At 42.2% G+C, this 15,498-nt stretch overlaps 1 protein-coding gene across 4 annotated transcripts in view; it reads left to right on the top strand.

Moving 5' to 3' along the window:
• The first annotated feature begins 8,316 nt into the window (after positions 1 to 8,316).
• CAMSAP2 (calmodulin regulated spectrin associated protein family member 2) overlaps positions 8,317 to 15,498 on the top strand; it is a 160,503-nt gene continuing 153,321 nt past the window's right edge. For all 4 annotated transcript variants that reach the window (XM_036753931.1, XM_036753932.1, XM_036753933.1 and 1 more), the window contains exon 1: positions 8,317 to 8,542. In XM_036753931.1, the coding sequence (XP_036609826.1) occupies positions 8,401 to 8,542 (142 nt within the window). In that variant the 5' untranslated portion in view covers positions 8,317 to 8,400. The remainder of the gene's footprint in view (positions 8,543 to 15,498) is intronic.

Genomic DNA, 15,498 nt, shown 5'->3' on the forward strand with positions numbered 1-15,498 from the left:
TAATCTATAAAAAGAACAGTGAAGAGGGTCTAACCATAGCTAGTAGATAACATTTTGGGAGGATGCGACATGCATATAAAGAACAAAGAGGAAGGAAAGTTTAGTCCACATGACATGTGTAGCTCAGATGCCCACTGCCCACAGATTTGTAGAAATGACTTAATAAAATAGAAACAATAGTTTCCATAGCAGATAGTATACACAAAAATAACAGATACTTAGTTTCCTTTCTCTGAATGCCATTAGGAGTCACATTGGCTTTGGGAACTGAATTTGTTTCGGGTTGGAGATCTTCAAGTAACATCTGTGGCTGCTTAGCCCTACTGGTTAGAATATAGATGAATTAGAAAGTAACTGGCACAATAGAATTAAATTAGATTCACACGCTATGAAACATACTTTTTTTTTAAACCTGGGCAATGTGGGAATTTGTTTTGCTTGACGATCCATATTTGCTATAAGTTTTTTCTTTTTATTTTCTAATGGAGGGGCTGGATGAGGTGGGAGGGAGAGGAAATACATTTTTGTTAATTGAAAAAATTAATTTTAAAAAGTGGCAATCTATAAAAGTTTTAATAGAGTGCCAGGGTACCCATATTATAAGACATAGGAAGCACGTGTTAACTACTTTTTTTGGAAAGGTTGGTGGCAAATAGAAGAAGGAAGACGGCATAGTAATTTGTGGGTAGCAGATGTAAGAGAAAGATTTTTTACATTAGTGGAGACCTGAACAAGTGGGTAATCAGAGAGAAAGGAAGCTATAGAGGAGAAAATACTGACACTATAAGAAAAAGAGAAGGATAATTGATGAAATAAAATCCTGGAGGAATGGGAATAGGTTTAAATTCAAAGTCAGCCAACATTTCATAAGGATCTACTGTGTACACAGCACAAGGTTGGGATCAAAAACTTAAGTCAGCTTCAGTAGGGGAGGGGACATTTTTTTTCCTTTGAGAAAAGACATTAGGAGAAAAGGATGAAGACAGAGTGAAGACAGAGATATTTAAGAGTGAAGGAAGGAAGAGCTGATAGAATGCACAATACTATGTGGACAGTCTTTTTCATAGATAATAATGACAGTGTTTGGAGTCCTCCAATTGAAGAGACTTTAGAAAGGAAAAAAATCTAGAAGGCAGGGTTATAGCACACAGTTGAGTAAAAGTGAAAAAACAAAAATAAGCCCTCTTCATCTAACTTAATATCCTATTGGTTGCCTGGTGCACTGGAAGCCAAAAACAGTGAGTTGATTATTAAATTTTCAGTTTGAGCAGAAAACCAGTAAGTGCTACAAATCAGAGCTTAATTTGTTTCTTTCTTGATTGCGTAGACTTAATAAAGTGTTAGTAATGCAGATTAAACTTAAAAGTGTATGTGCTTGAACATTCTGGTTTTTTCATTTTCAGAACCTGGTTGTTAAACACTTACCAGAGCTCTCTAGAGTTTCTTCATAAACGTTGCTTGAGCTCAGTGATTTTGTTGTGTAGTTTTCAGTTGTGTCTGATTCTTCATGACCCCATTTGGTGTTTTATCAGCAAAGATACTAGAGTGGTTTGCCATTTCCTTCTCCAGCTCATTTTACAGATGAGGAAGCTGAGGAAAATGGCATTAAGTGACTTACCCAGAGTCACACAGCTACTACTAAGTATCTAGGCCAGATTTGAATTCAAGATTAGTCTTCCTGATTCCAGGCCTGGCTCTATGCACAAAAACACTCAGGGAATGAAGTCATGACCAGACTGGAGGCCTGGTATCTGTAACATAATAATAATAATAATAATAATAATAATAATAATAATAATAAGTATTTATATAGCACTTTAAGGTGTATAAAGTACTTTGCATCCTTTATCTTTCCATCAATACCTGACATTCTAATAGACACAGACAGCATATGAATAAAAAAGAATTGAAGGTATCCAAGGTAGGCAATGATTACAAACTCCAGAGTCAGATTAAAAGTCAGGAGAGGAATGAAGCATGGTTGAGCTGGCACCTCACTCAAATTGGAGGTTTTAGGATGAACTCACCAATGAGAGAAGAGAGCCAAGGAGCCAAGGTATGTTCTAGGGTGAAAAAGTCCCAGGCACTGAGAGAAGTTTCTAGGTGAGAAGATAGCTGAGCTATGGTGGCAAAGTTCATGGTGGCAGAGTCTGGAGAGGATGGTTGGTCTGAGGTTGTTTATCTGTTAGTCTAAAGCTATACTGACCTCTTCAGTTTCCTAGGGTCTCAAGATTACAGAGCAGGTTCTTTCCAAAATCTGCTTACTGACTTAAGCCGTCTAGTGTTGTAACAGACCTTAGAGACCACTTATTTTACAGTGGAGGAACAGGAGGTCTAAAGAGGAAACTTCCCCAAGGTCAAATTGGAAGGTCATGGCAGAGCAGAGATAGAATCCCAGACCTCCCGAGTCTTAGCCAACTGTTCTTGTCTTTGATATTACACTGCTTCTCTCTAACAGTCCCCACAAACTGGTATAGTGGAAGCTTTTTCAGTTTGCTTTATTTCATGCCCTCTCCCTCTCCCACTGTTATTATTAAAACATTTAGGAAAACAAAAAGTAGAAAATACCTCCTCCTTTCAGAAAAAAAAATGGTTAAGGACCCTTTAAAGTAGGGTTCACAACTTAGAGTGTGGGTACTCCCCCCAAAGGATGCCAGAAACTTGTCAAAGGGCATGAAAATATTTGGTAAATAACAATTATTCTATTGGACTTAATCTTTTTATTTATTATATGCATATCCAATTCTAGAATTTATTTCCTTTCATATTGAATTGGGGGGTATAGAAAGTTTTTATTATGTATATATGGTGAAATCTAGAATTTATTTCCCTACTATTGAATAGGGTACATAGAAAGGTCTACTAAAAGCCAAGATGCACTGCAAAAGTTTGGACTCAGTCAAAAAGCTGAACCCAAGGACCTAGAAGGCCACATATGGCCTCGAGGCAGCAGGTTCCCTACCCCTGGCTTAAAACTTTGAGGGCTACATAGGCGAAGTGATTAGGTAGTAGGATTTTTTTTACCCAAATCTGGTCTACAAAACGCCGAATGAAGCAATGCTCTTCATCAATGCTAATGCGTAGGCACTCTACATCTTATCCTCTTGGAGAACTGTTGTTTGTTCTTCATTATGGAAGAGGACCAATGACATCAGGAGGGTGATGTCTTGCCTTGCAAGAGAATTGGGTTTAAGTGAGGTAGGACCGTACAAAGTCATCAGCCTTCACTCTCTCCTCCAGGGTCATTGGATTCCAGCGGCAAGACATAGGTCAAGATGACTGGTGATATCCCCAGATGCAGTGGGGGACCTTGGCCTTTTTAAGTTAAGGTCTTTCCCAGGTCTCAGTTTGTCTGAGGCAATGCCCATTCAGTAATTAAAGGCTGAGTAAGAATTGAGGCAAAAGATGGCCTAGTTTGCCTTCATAAAAAAATCAGTCTGACAGGGGAAGACCCTCAGGGTTCCTGGCCAGAACACTCAAGACCACACAGCCAAGATGTGTCAGAGGAGTAAACTTAACACATCTTCCTGATGCTGAGGCCAGTTCTCCATTCCTATTTATGAACCCATTTCTAAACAGCCACAGTGACTCTCTTAGTTATGGTCTGGTAATACTATACATATCTCAGCTTCAACTGTACTGAAATAAGAAGAAACATCACAGTACTTAGAACCAGTAAAGACCTTAAAATTCAACAATCTAGTGCCCCCATTTTGCAGGTGTGGAAGTAGAGGCCACAGAAAAGTAAAATGATGAACCCCAAATCAGACAGTGGCAAAACCAGGGCCAGCATCCATGTTCTGTGGCTTTCATTTTATGATTTAAAAAAAATTATTTCATACTTATTAAAAATAAGGTACCAGACATAAGAGTTTGGAGTGAAAGCTTCTGACTGACTCCACATTTCCAGACTTAAGAGACTGACTTGGCAGGGAGACTGATGGCAGAGTAAGAGGCTGCTTTGGCATAGAAGAAAGAAAGAAAAAAAAATACTTTTGGAGTTTTGGGAAGGGCTGTTGTCATACCTGGGAATGGGAGGGCCTGGGATCTTATTTTGAATCCAACAACTGACTCACTGTCTGACTCTGTATAAGTCATTTTGATGCCTTTATGCTTCTCCAGCCGTAAATTCTAATACTAGCCTGATCTCTTAAGACCTGTTGTGAAGGTTAATGAGGTAATCCTCATAAAGGCTTTTAGTTCTTTAGATGAAAGGCCCTAGTATACTCAGAAAAAAAAAATGGAATGATTCTTTAGGTTGTCTTGTCATCCAAATTACTAAGGGAGAAATGATCAATTTGAAATTAGTAGCTCTCTAATAAAATGTCTTTAATACCATCTCTATTTACTCAGTAGGGTTAGGGATTTAGACTGGACCTGCAATTTCATAGGTATAGTAAACTCCTGAGTGAAAAGACTCCATCTACCAATTTGGGTCAACACCTTCTCTGTGACTTTCAGTATTAGAGAATTTGGAGTAAAATATATGGGTTATAAATAGTGGTTTCGCTTCTAAGCATTGCTTAGAAGAAATTTTGCCATTTGGATTCAGCAACATTCCCCCCATAAAGATATTATATAATTTTAAAATTTTAACTCATATGTAACTTAGAAATAAACGTAACTGCATGGAACATAAATGAATTTTAAGAAAACCTTAATGGAAAGGAAATGTAGAAGGCACTAACTTAATTAGATAGCTAAACATTTTTTGGTTCTTATTTTATTCAACATGATTCCAAATTAAAAAGAAAAAAACCCAATAAACCAGCTGCTCTTCAGCCAAGTTGATGCCCTAAATGAATTAAAATCAATTCTTCTTCCAGTTGCTCTGATTTAAAATTGACACTACAACTTATTGCAGAGTCTGTTCTTGTAGGCATCTCTGACACACTCTACTTTAGACTCCTGGTTTTCTTGCCCTTCAAGGGACCATCAGCACTTTTCTTTTGGAAATGAAGGACACACATAAAGGGGAAATGGGCTGCAAAGTCCCCCCTGTGGGCAGCTAGGGGGCACAGTGGATAAAGTACTAGGCCTGGATTAAGGAAGACATCTTTCTGTGTTCAAATCTGGCTTCAGATACTTACTAGCTCTGTAACCCTAGGCAAGTCACTTAATCCTGTTTCCCTTAGTTTCCTGTTCTGTAAAATGAGCTGAAAAAGGAAATGGCAAACCACTCTGATATCTTTGCCAAGAATAACCCCAAATGGGGTCATGAGGAGTTAGAAAAGACTGAAAAATGACTGAACAACATAAATATGCTTCATCAGTCCTAGAAAATAGAGAAACAAAGGGTGAGGAAAAGATCTGGCAAAGTTGACCAGCAAGCACCATCTCTGGTAAGTTAGCTTTTCCAAGGAAAAGAGGTGAACTCATGAAAGGGAGAGTTGTATACTTGGAATTTAAGTGCAGCGATTTCCTGATAGACACACTAGAAAAAAAGAGGAGGTATTATTCTGTAGTTGGATAGGCATCAGAGACACATTGGGCAGGGTTTCTGTGAAAAAAAGAACTACATATCTCTTACAAGCCATAATAGAGAACTTTTTTTTGAGATTACATTAACAAATTTTCAATTTTTGAGAAGCACTCTGAAGATTCTGTAACAAAGAATACCCTACTAAGATGTCTGTCTGGCTGAAAATAGATCCCACTTTGTACTCAAGGTGTGTCTCTGTTAATAATCTTCCCACTCTGACCCCAAGTTGTCTGACAGTCTACTTGTAAGTAAAAGCTTCCCACTACTATGGCAAGTTTTTGTGTCCCTACAACACACTCCAAACTAATTGGGGTCAGAGGTAATACTATCACTATGGGATGTATCACCACTGTACCCAAACCCAGTGTCAAAACAACCTTTTTCTCTGTCCTCTGTCCCCTCCTCCAAATGTTAAATCTATGTTCTCCGAATTAGCTTGCTGGTCTTTCAGGTGTTGTTAAGGTTTTGTTTTGGTTTGGTTTAAATCGTTCTTATCCTTCTTCTTTAATCTTTCCAGACTCTGGGTTTCTCTCATTCTTTCTGCTTCAGACTTCTGGTTGACAAGAATCTGAGGCAATGTGGCTTTAGATGCACTAGACAATAGAAGAAAACTCAGAGGTTACAGTACGAGTGCTGTGGTAAACTTCTGAGGAATGGCTCCTCTTTCTCTTAAGAAGTTTATCTTCAGGCTACTCCTTATCTTCTGGGTCTTCTGGAAGGAGGAGAGGGTGTATGAACTTTAAGAGGAAAAAAGGCACCCTGGGGATGGTATGGAACAAAAGCTGAGACCGAAGACTATGATCCTAGTAACTGATCCAATAACTGAGGGTAACTGTTTCTTTGAGCCTCAGTTTCCAAATTTTCAAAGCAGGCATTTTAATCTCTGTCCAGGCTTCTTCATGATTCGGTTGAGAATGACAGTCCAGAGCGCCTGGTAAGCAAGCCTTTTGGAACAGCGGTGTTCAAACCCCCTCATCTTACAGTTGTGTAAATTGGGCCAAGTGGTCTAACCTATTCATTCATTCTCTCTCTCTCTCTCTCTCTCTCTCCCTCCCTCCCTCGGCGCTCACAGCCCAGTTTCTTCCATTAGAATGTGAGATCCTTGAAGGCAGGGACCGAGTTTTATTCTTTCCTCGTAACCCCAGGCACTTAGCACAGTGCCTGGCACAGAGTAACGGCTTAATAAGTGCATGTTGCCTCCCTGCTTCGAGACAGCCTGGGAATTAGGTTGCGGCTATATACATAATGACATGAAAATCACTTGAGACACACTCGGCCGCGGTGGAGGAGTTAGGTGGTTCCTACTTCATACAGGATGCGGCCCCCGGAGGGGAGAGCGCGGACAAAACGCCCTGGGCTAGTCTGTGAGATGCTGCCCCATGTCCCTCCTTTAAGATTCCTCCACCTTTCCTCCAGCATCCCAGACTGGGAGACTAGGAGTCGAACGAGAGGGTTCTCCCGGGGGAACACTCTTTATAAGCCGCTTAGGGGAACTGAACAAAACAACTCCGCCCCCCCCCATAACCTTCCCCCTCAATCCGCCCCCCAAGACTGGAGTCTAAGCAGGGTTGGGCATGCTTAGTCAGCCTGGGCAGGTTTGGCCCTGGATCACAATGGGAGGGGAGGGAAGCGAGGGCGGGGCTCGGAAGGGGCGGGGGGGGGGGGGGGCCTGGAGGGGGAGGGGGCGAAGTTGGGTGGGCAGGAGCGAGGGAGGGAGGAGGGAGAAGGGAAGGGGGAAGGGGGGAGGGGGGGAAGCGAGGAGGCCGGGAAGGAGAGGGCGCATGCGCACGCCCCGCATCTGCTCGCTCCTCCACCTAGTGCGGCAGCAGGAAAACCGCAGCGGCGTCGGCGGCTACGGCGGAGGAAGGAGAGCCCCATCCCGGGGAGGAGCCGGGGAGAAAAGGGACGGAAAACCCAGAAGGCGAAGGCGAAGAGGACAAGGGCCTGAGTGATCTGGCCGGGCCCGCCAGGGCGCTTGGCATTCCCCGCCCCAGCCTGCGCCAACCGCTGGGGAGAAGGACGAGCACGAGCCCGGGGAGCCACCGGGGCCGCGGCCGGGGCCGCCGGGGAGGCGGGGAGGAGGACGGGGGCGGCCGCCTGCCCCGAGAGCCTCCGGGCCCGGGCCCGGGGCTCCGCCACCACGCTCGCCTCCCCTCCCAGTTGTTCCCGGGAGTCCCTCCCGGGTTGGGCCAGGCCGAGCTGCGCCGGGTGGGCGACCACCCCCGGCCCCCCCCGCACATCCATCCTCCCTCTGTCCTCCTCCTGCTCCTCCTCCTCCCCCTCCTCTTCCTCCCCTCTCCTATCGCCCCGGTTCCCCCCGGGTCCCCCCGCCCCCTCAGGGAGCGCGCGGGCGCGCGCGCGAACCCGGGGCCGTCCGGGGCCCGGCCCGGCTCGGAGGGCAACGACGGCTTCTTTTCCAGGATGTGATTTTTAAGAGCTCCCTTCACCCCTTCCCCCGCCCCTTCGGGGGCATCCGAGTCCGGGGCCTCCCCGCCCTCCACCCTGCCCCGCTCCGTCCTCGGGGCTGCCGAAGGCAGACAAAGAGGGAGGCGGCGGCGGCCAGAGCACCCAGACAGACCTTCCCCCTGCAGTTACCCCGCGCGGACCCACGCGTGGACCCCCGAGGGCGGCCACTCGAACAGCCTGTTCCGCTCCATTCCTATGCCGGGGAGGCGGCGGCCGCGCTGGAGGAAGCCGGCCCTCTGCTCGAACAGCTGAGATTCTCGGGCCTCCGTCGGGACCGGCCGCTGCCCGGCTTTCTGGCTGGACTTGGACAGTTTGATTAAGCTCCGGAGCGCGTGGACTCCCTCCTTCCTCTTCCTCTCTCCATCTCTAACCCCACCCCCACCCCCCGGGGCGGGGAGTCGACGATCATGTGAAGGTGAGAAGCAGGACAGCCCAAGGAGCCGTCGGGAAAGATGGGGGATGCTGCTGCAGACCCGAGGGAGATGAGGAAGACCTTCATTGTTCCAGCCATCAAGCCCTTTGACCATTATGATTTCTCCAGGGCCAAGATCGCCTGCAATCTGGCCTGGTTGGTGGCTAAAGCCTTCGGGACAGGTAGGTGGTACCTGGGGACTGGATGGTTGCCTCCCTTTGGTCCTTTCTCCCCGTTTTTTGTGTCAAGCCCCCCCCTTTCCCCCCCGCCCCTTTACCACCCATGCCTGGGTGCTTTTCATAACAGGCTGAGTAATCAATATGACTAGAGACTGTAGGAGGAGATGGCGATAGGGAAAATGAAATGAAAACAGCAGCCAGTCAGCTATGTGCCAAGCGCTGGACTAAGCGCTGAGGATACAAAGAAAGGCAAAAAAGACGGTCCCAGCTCTCTCTGGTCCTGTGGTTTTTTTTTTTCTTTTTTAAAAGCAGAACCTCTAATGGCCATTTTTTTCTTCCTTGCTTTTTGTATGTGTTTTTGTACTGAATAGTATTTTCTCCTTCACTCATAATTTTGATTACACCACCAGGAATTCTAGCTTCTTCCATATAAGAGGAGGGTGGGTGGCGCACAAGTACGATTATTGATTTTGATATTTGTGAGGTGGCAGCCATTCAGGCAAGGTAAGGTTAGTCCTTCAAGAGCTATTTCTTTTATTGTTTGGATCACCTCTCCTGTTTCGTTCTATAAGATCCATACAATGAAGCTTACTTTGATGATTTTGCAGAATGAGATGCCTATCATCTAAAATTTGGGACTTCAGAGAATGACCTCTTCATTCTCTAGCAGTAATACAAACTCTTCCCCCACCCCTCAAATGTTTTTAGTTGACTTATAAGCATTTATGAAAGTGTCAGTTGAAAGTTACTCCAAGATGTGTTTTCTGGGATGATATGAAAACATAGTATATACTGTCAGTGAGTAGAGTGCGGGACTTGTTAGCACCCTGCTTCAGACCTGGGTGCTGAAATTTATTAGTTATGCCAACGTGGACAAGTTATAGGAGGAGCATAGATTTAGAGATGAAAGATTCTTGGAGGTCATTCATTTAACCCCTTCATTTGACATTGAAGAGAGGTAAAGGTCACACAGGTAGTATCAGAGCCAGATTTTGGCAGTTTGCTGTGTTTCCTCATCTGTGAAATGGGGATAAATAATGCCAGCAGAACCTACCTTGTGGCATTGTTTTGAGGCTCAAATGAGATGATGTCTGTAGCACTTTTAAATGCTATGTAAAGATCAGCTGTTATTAAACATAGTTCATCCCATTTTTCCAAAACATGTGGGCAAGATCCTCCAGTTAAGAATTCTGCAACTGTTGCAGTTTGGAGTGCATGTTACAGAATGTTTAAAGAGCTCTCCTACCTTTCGTATAAAGATGCTTAGCAGTGGAAAGTGGAAAGTGATGGATTTGTATATAATCAGGAGGCACTGGGTTGAATCCTGGTTTTGACAACCAACTTTGATCCTCAGCTTCCCCTCCTAAAGAAGGGATACAATACTTGTACAACTAGTCTTATGGGCTTGTTCTTGGAAAACACTTAGTAAAACTTTAAATGATATTTAAAGTTAGGTTGTAACTAAGCTTTTTAGAGTTCATGACTGCTTTCTGTTTGTGAATTTTTCATCTGAGACTTAATGAAAAGAGTGGAGTTGCCCAAATTTTACTTCTTAAACTTGTTATAGCTAAGGATTTTCAATCTCTACATATTTAGGCTAATTAGTCAAGAATATGAATGTTCTTAACAGTACTAATTTGATTTTTTATATATATAAGTAGAAAAAGTATGTTTGTGAAACACTTCATTAAAGTTGGCTTAAAATAAATTTTATACTTTAATGTGCCTTTGGGAGTTAGTATTTGCCCTTTAGTTTTGCTGTATAAAATAAGAAAGCTTGATATTTATAGCTGGGATTTTGGACCCCAAAATAATATAACTTCTTTCCAAGTCAAATTTCCATGGTAGTTTTCTAAGTGCTGAATAAGCATGTACAAACCTTAGTTAGAGTGTCAAAATGAGATATTAGAAGTAAGAGCAATATAAGCAGTCATATTTTTATAATGATTTGTGCAACAATATATTGATTCTTTTTTTCTTTTTGAAAAAATAGGTTTCATTGGTAGCTTTTGCCTCCTCACATTGAACCCTCCCTAGTAGCAAAGAAAAACAAGCAAAAACATCCAGACACCTTGTGTAACAGTACATGCAATACAAAATTTATGTTTGAAATGAAAATGATGTTGAATTTCTAGAAAAGTATCCAAAGATGAAGGGAAAAATGTGTTGGCACTTGTTATATTTTAATTGCAGTCTAATTTAAATCAGTACCAAACTAGGATTAGATCTGGAAGGGAACCTCAGATGCTGTCTAGTCCAGTCTCCTTATTCTACAGAGGAGGAGACTGAGGCCAAGGGCATTTAATTCATTTGTTCTGAGTCACAGAGATGACTTCAGGTGCTAAGCATCAGGTGCAGGTCTTTACTTCAGAACCAGTGCTCTTTCACTGACTTTGTTAAATGGAGCTGTTTTCAGATGGGCCACTCAGCCCTTTTCAGGCTAGAATTAAAACATCAGTCTTAAAATTTTTTTTTTCCTTTTTAAAAAGACTTTTAAAAAAGTTATTTAGGTCTTTTAAAAAGTGATTTTAAGCCTTAAAAAGGCTTTAAAATAACGGTCTTGTTTCATTTGAACTGCTGGACTTAAAAGTAAGAGACCGGAATTGGCATCTGCTTCACATAGTATGACATGTGATGATGGGCAAAGCCTTAGCTTCGTCTATAAAATTGGGATAGTAATTTTTATGCTGTCCACCCTATGGGGTTATTTTCAACAAAGTGCTTTGTAAACTTTAAAGCTACAGAAATATGAAGAGTTGTTTTGCTGAGAACATTTCCTGAGTTTGAGAAGAAAATAAAGCATGATTGGATAGAGAATTTTTTTTTCTTTTGTTTTTGGGAAACTGTATGGAGTAGTGGAAAGAACACCAGGTATAGAGTTCAACAACGTGGGTTTAAGTCCTGCCACTGACACTTAGTAGTTGTGTGAGCTTGCTCTTAAACTTAAACTTGCTCTGAGTCTGTTTCCTATCTGTAAAAAAAGGGAAAAATAATGTTCAGACCACATGCCCCACAACATTATCGTGAAGCTTAAACATTTACTATGTAAATGCAAGCTGCTTCTGAAAACTCTTATCCTGTTTAGACCATAATTTCAAGTTGAAACTTAAAATTTTGCCTTGGACTTGAAGGGCCTAGCTCTAGTAAGTAGAAAATGGCCTAGGTCTGAGAGGCACCAATGAACTACTTGAACTCATCGTGGCTGGATAAGTAAAAGAGTAATTATTGTCAATGAGTGTTGGGGGAAAAACTTGGCAAAAGCAGAACTTTTCTAACTTAGTTTTGACCCTTGGGGAGAGAGAAGATATTAACTGTAACTAAAGAGATTTGGATGAGCATAGGCAGTCACTTACTTTGGCCTTGCTCTTAGAATGGACAAAAATACTATTCATGCTGGAGCTTAGCTGTATCAATCCTTTATGGAGATTCTGTAGATTAGCAATGGGGACCTTCTACTTTAAGAGCGGTAGAATGAAGAGAGCTGACTTCAGACACAGCAAGACCTGGGTTCAATTTCAGTTTCTGACACATCCTGGCTCTGTAATCTTGGAAAAGTCATTTAAACCTCTCAGTGCCTAAGACAACTTTCTAAGACCAGAAATTGTAGAGAAGGGGTAAGGGAAATAATCCTCACTGCAGTTCTGCACACTAATGAAATCACAGGCATTGGCAGAAAAATTGTACATTTTGTTTTCACTTCCTCTTTCTTTATTCTGTTAACATTGTAACATTCTAAATAATTCCTTTTCCCTTCCTTGTTAAGGTAGTAGCTCATGGGGCAGGGAAACAGTAAACCTTTATTTCTGTATATTTTGGCAGGTCCTTCCTATTAAGTTGGAAGGGTTTTTGAGGAAAAAGAAAGACCATAGAATTGGAAGGAACCAAACCCTTTCATTTTGCAGATGAGGTAACTGAGGCCCAGAGAGTTTTAAGTGACTTGCCCAAAGTTTCACAGGAAGCATAGGCAAGTCCTCAGACTCCAAATCCAGCCCACTTTTCATTGTACCACACTACCTTCAGTGTTTTATAAGGACCTTACAGTGTATTGGTGGGGCTAACATTTACATATTTAAATACATACAGCATAAATACAAATTAAATTCAGGTTAGTTAAATATGAAGTAGTTAAGGAGGGTGGGCACTGTGGGAACTACCAGTGGGATGGATCAGGAAAGGCTTCATGTAAAAGGTACTGCTTGAGCTGCATCTTAAAGCAAGGGATTCTATGATGTAGAGGTGAGGAAAGAGTGGAGGACAGCTAGTGCAAGGGCATGGGATTTGTGAGAGGGATGCTTGTGATGAATGGTGAGAAGGCCAGTTTGGATGGATTATAGACTGTTAATAAATAGGCTAGAAATGCATGTTGGGGCTAGGTTGTGTACTGCTTTAGAAGTCCAACACAGGAGTTTATATTTTATCCCAAATGGAATAGGGAACCACAGGTTAGTTGAGTAGAGGAATGACATGGTCCAATCTGTTCTTAAGGAAGATCACTTTGGCAGCTATGTGGAGGATGGGTTAGAGTGGTGAAAGACCGGGTAGGAAGCCATTGCGCTAGTCTAGGCAAGAGGCCATGAGGGCCTGAAGTAAGGTGGCATCTGTCTGAGTAGAGAGAAGAGATTGGGTTCGAATGATGTGGAGATAGACAGCAAAGATCTGGCAACTGATTAGATATGTGGGGTGAAGGGAGAATGAAGAGTTGAGGATATGAGATTGTGAACCTGGGAGACTAAAAGTATTGTTGTTCCTTCAGCAAAAATAGGGAAGTTTGGAAGATGGTTGGTTTTGGGGGAAAAGATGAATTCTGTTTTAGACATATTCAGTTTGAAACTGGTTTGAAATGTCCAGTTGGCAATTTGGTGATGTGGACATCTCTCTTGGGGAGATACTGTGGCTGCACATATAGGTCTGTGAGTCATCAGCATAGAGATCATTTAAAACCATAGGAACTGATGAGGGTGGCTGATGAGGGTGGTGTACAGAGAAAATCAAGGGGCCTGGAAACAGTCTTGAGAGAGCACCTGCAGTCAGAGGGCTGGGTATGAAGAATGAACCCACAAAATAGACTGAGAAGGAAGGGTTAGACAGAGTGCAGAAATAGGAGAGGGCACTGTCATGAAAACCTGTAGGAGAAGGGAGAAGGGGTGGTTAATTGTGTCAGATGCTGCAGAGAGGTCAAGAAAGATCAGGACTGAGAAAAGACCACCAGATGTGGCACTTAGGAGGAGGTTGTTGGTAACTGCAGAAGGCATTTTAGTTGCAATGGGACTGAAGCAAGTGAGAGAAGTGGAGGCTGTAAATTTAGAGAGGTTCAGTGCCCATTAACACTTGAAAGGCATTTTTGGAATTCTGTTAATATTTCTTTGATAAAATCAGTTTGACCTTGGCATGTGGTTTATGCTAAGAGCTCTTCTTTGAAAATAAAGGGTAACATCTTCAGATGTGATATAACTTTAGTATTTGTTACACTTTTCCAGTTTTGGCATAATATAAAATGGACAGTTGCTTCATGATAACTTGTTCTCCTCTTAGGTTTACCATCTAGGACTTTTCTCTCCCTCTCCCCATATCCAATCAGTTGTCAGGTCTTATTGTTTCTACCTCTGTAATCTCTTTCATCTGTCCTTTTCATTCACACCCATTCCTTCCTCAGTAGTCACTAGGTTACTAATCTAGGCCATCATCTTCTCTTACATGGATTATTACAGTAGGTTCCCAGTAGATCTCTATGCACCTCTCCTTCAGTCTTCTCTCTGATCCTTTTTTCACAGAGCTCCCAAAGTGATCATAGGATCACTTCAGAATCAGGACTTCAGAAACCTTGTTGAACTGAGGAAACAGACTAGTGGTGGTTGTTTAAGTTCACCTAGGTAGTAATTATCAGAAGTGGAATTTGAACATTAATCATCTTATTCCAGAACCAGTATTCTTTCCACCATACCAGGTTGTCTCCTAAATGTTCTTAGAGAATGGTCCTAGTCATGACCCCCCCCCCCCCATACCCCCTCCCCCAATAATCTTCAATGACTTTCTCTTGCCTTTAAAATAAAATACAGATTCCTTTGTTTGGTATTTAAAACCCTCAATATGGATCCAGCCTGGCTTCACCTTATTTTTGTAAACTGATTAAAATGCTTTATGCTACACCATTATAGGTCTACTTAATATTTCCTGTACATGACATATTTTTCATCTCCATGCTTTTGGATAGGTTCTCTCTTGGAATTAAGAACCATTCCTGGAATTGTTTCTCTCTTCCCTTCCATATGTTGTATCCCCTAGCTCCCATACAGGATTTTCCCTTGCTGGTTGTCGCCTCCCTAAATGCATTGTATTTATTTATCTGTATCGATGCTTTTTACTCTGGTAGAATGTAAAGTCTTTTGGAAGGAGACTGTTTCATTTTTATCTTTGTATCCTCAGTGTCTAGCTTAGTGTTGGAAACATAGTAGGTTCTTTGAGAACCTACTAAGTTCTTTGAGCTTAATTAATGAACTGCATGGGTAAACATCAGAAATGGAATGATCTAAAAATCAATTTTAGAAATGAAATAAAAAGTATTTTTAACACTTCAAAATATTTGACTTAATCAGTATGAGTATTCATTTCATTAGTGTTCCATAAGTGCTCCAGCCAAAAAAATTATTATCTCATAGACAACCTTTTCCAAACTTAGCTGAATTGGTTCTTAGATGCTGGACAAGTTCATATGGCCTTATGAACTTGATTCATAGGATCATAGATTTAGATCTTGAAGGAGTTAGAGCTGGAAGGATTTTCAGAAGCCATCTAATCCTCTTAACCTCTCCCCCATTTTACAGATGAGGAGCTGAATATCAGAGAGGTTAAGTTCCATGCACAAGGTCATATAAGTAGTTATGTAGTAGAGCCAGAATTAAGTCCTCTGACTCCAAATCCCTTGCTCCTTCTACTTTGTTATGCTGCCATCACTAAAGGAT

Source organism: Trichosurus vulpecula, chromosome 4, assembly GCF_011100635.1.
Source record: "Trichosurus vulpecula isolate mTriVul1 chromosome 4, mTriVul1.pri, whole genome shotgun sequence".
NCBI lineage: Eukaryota > Metazoa > Chordata > Mammalia > Diprotodontia > Phalangeridae > Trichosurus > Trichosurus vulpecula.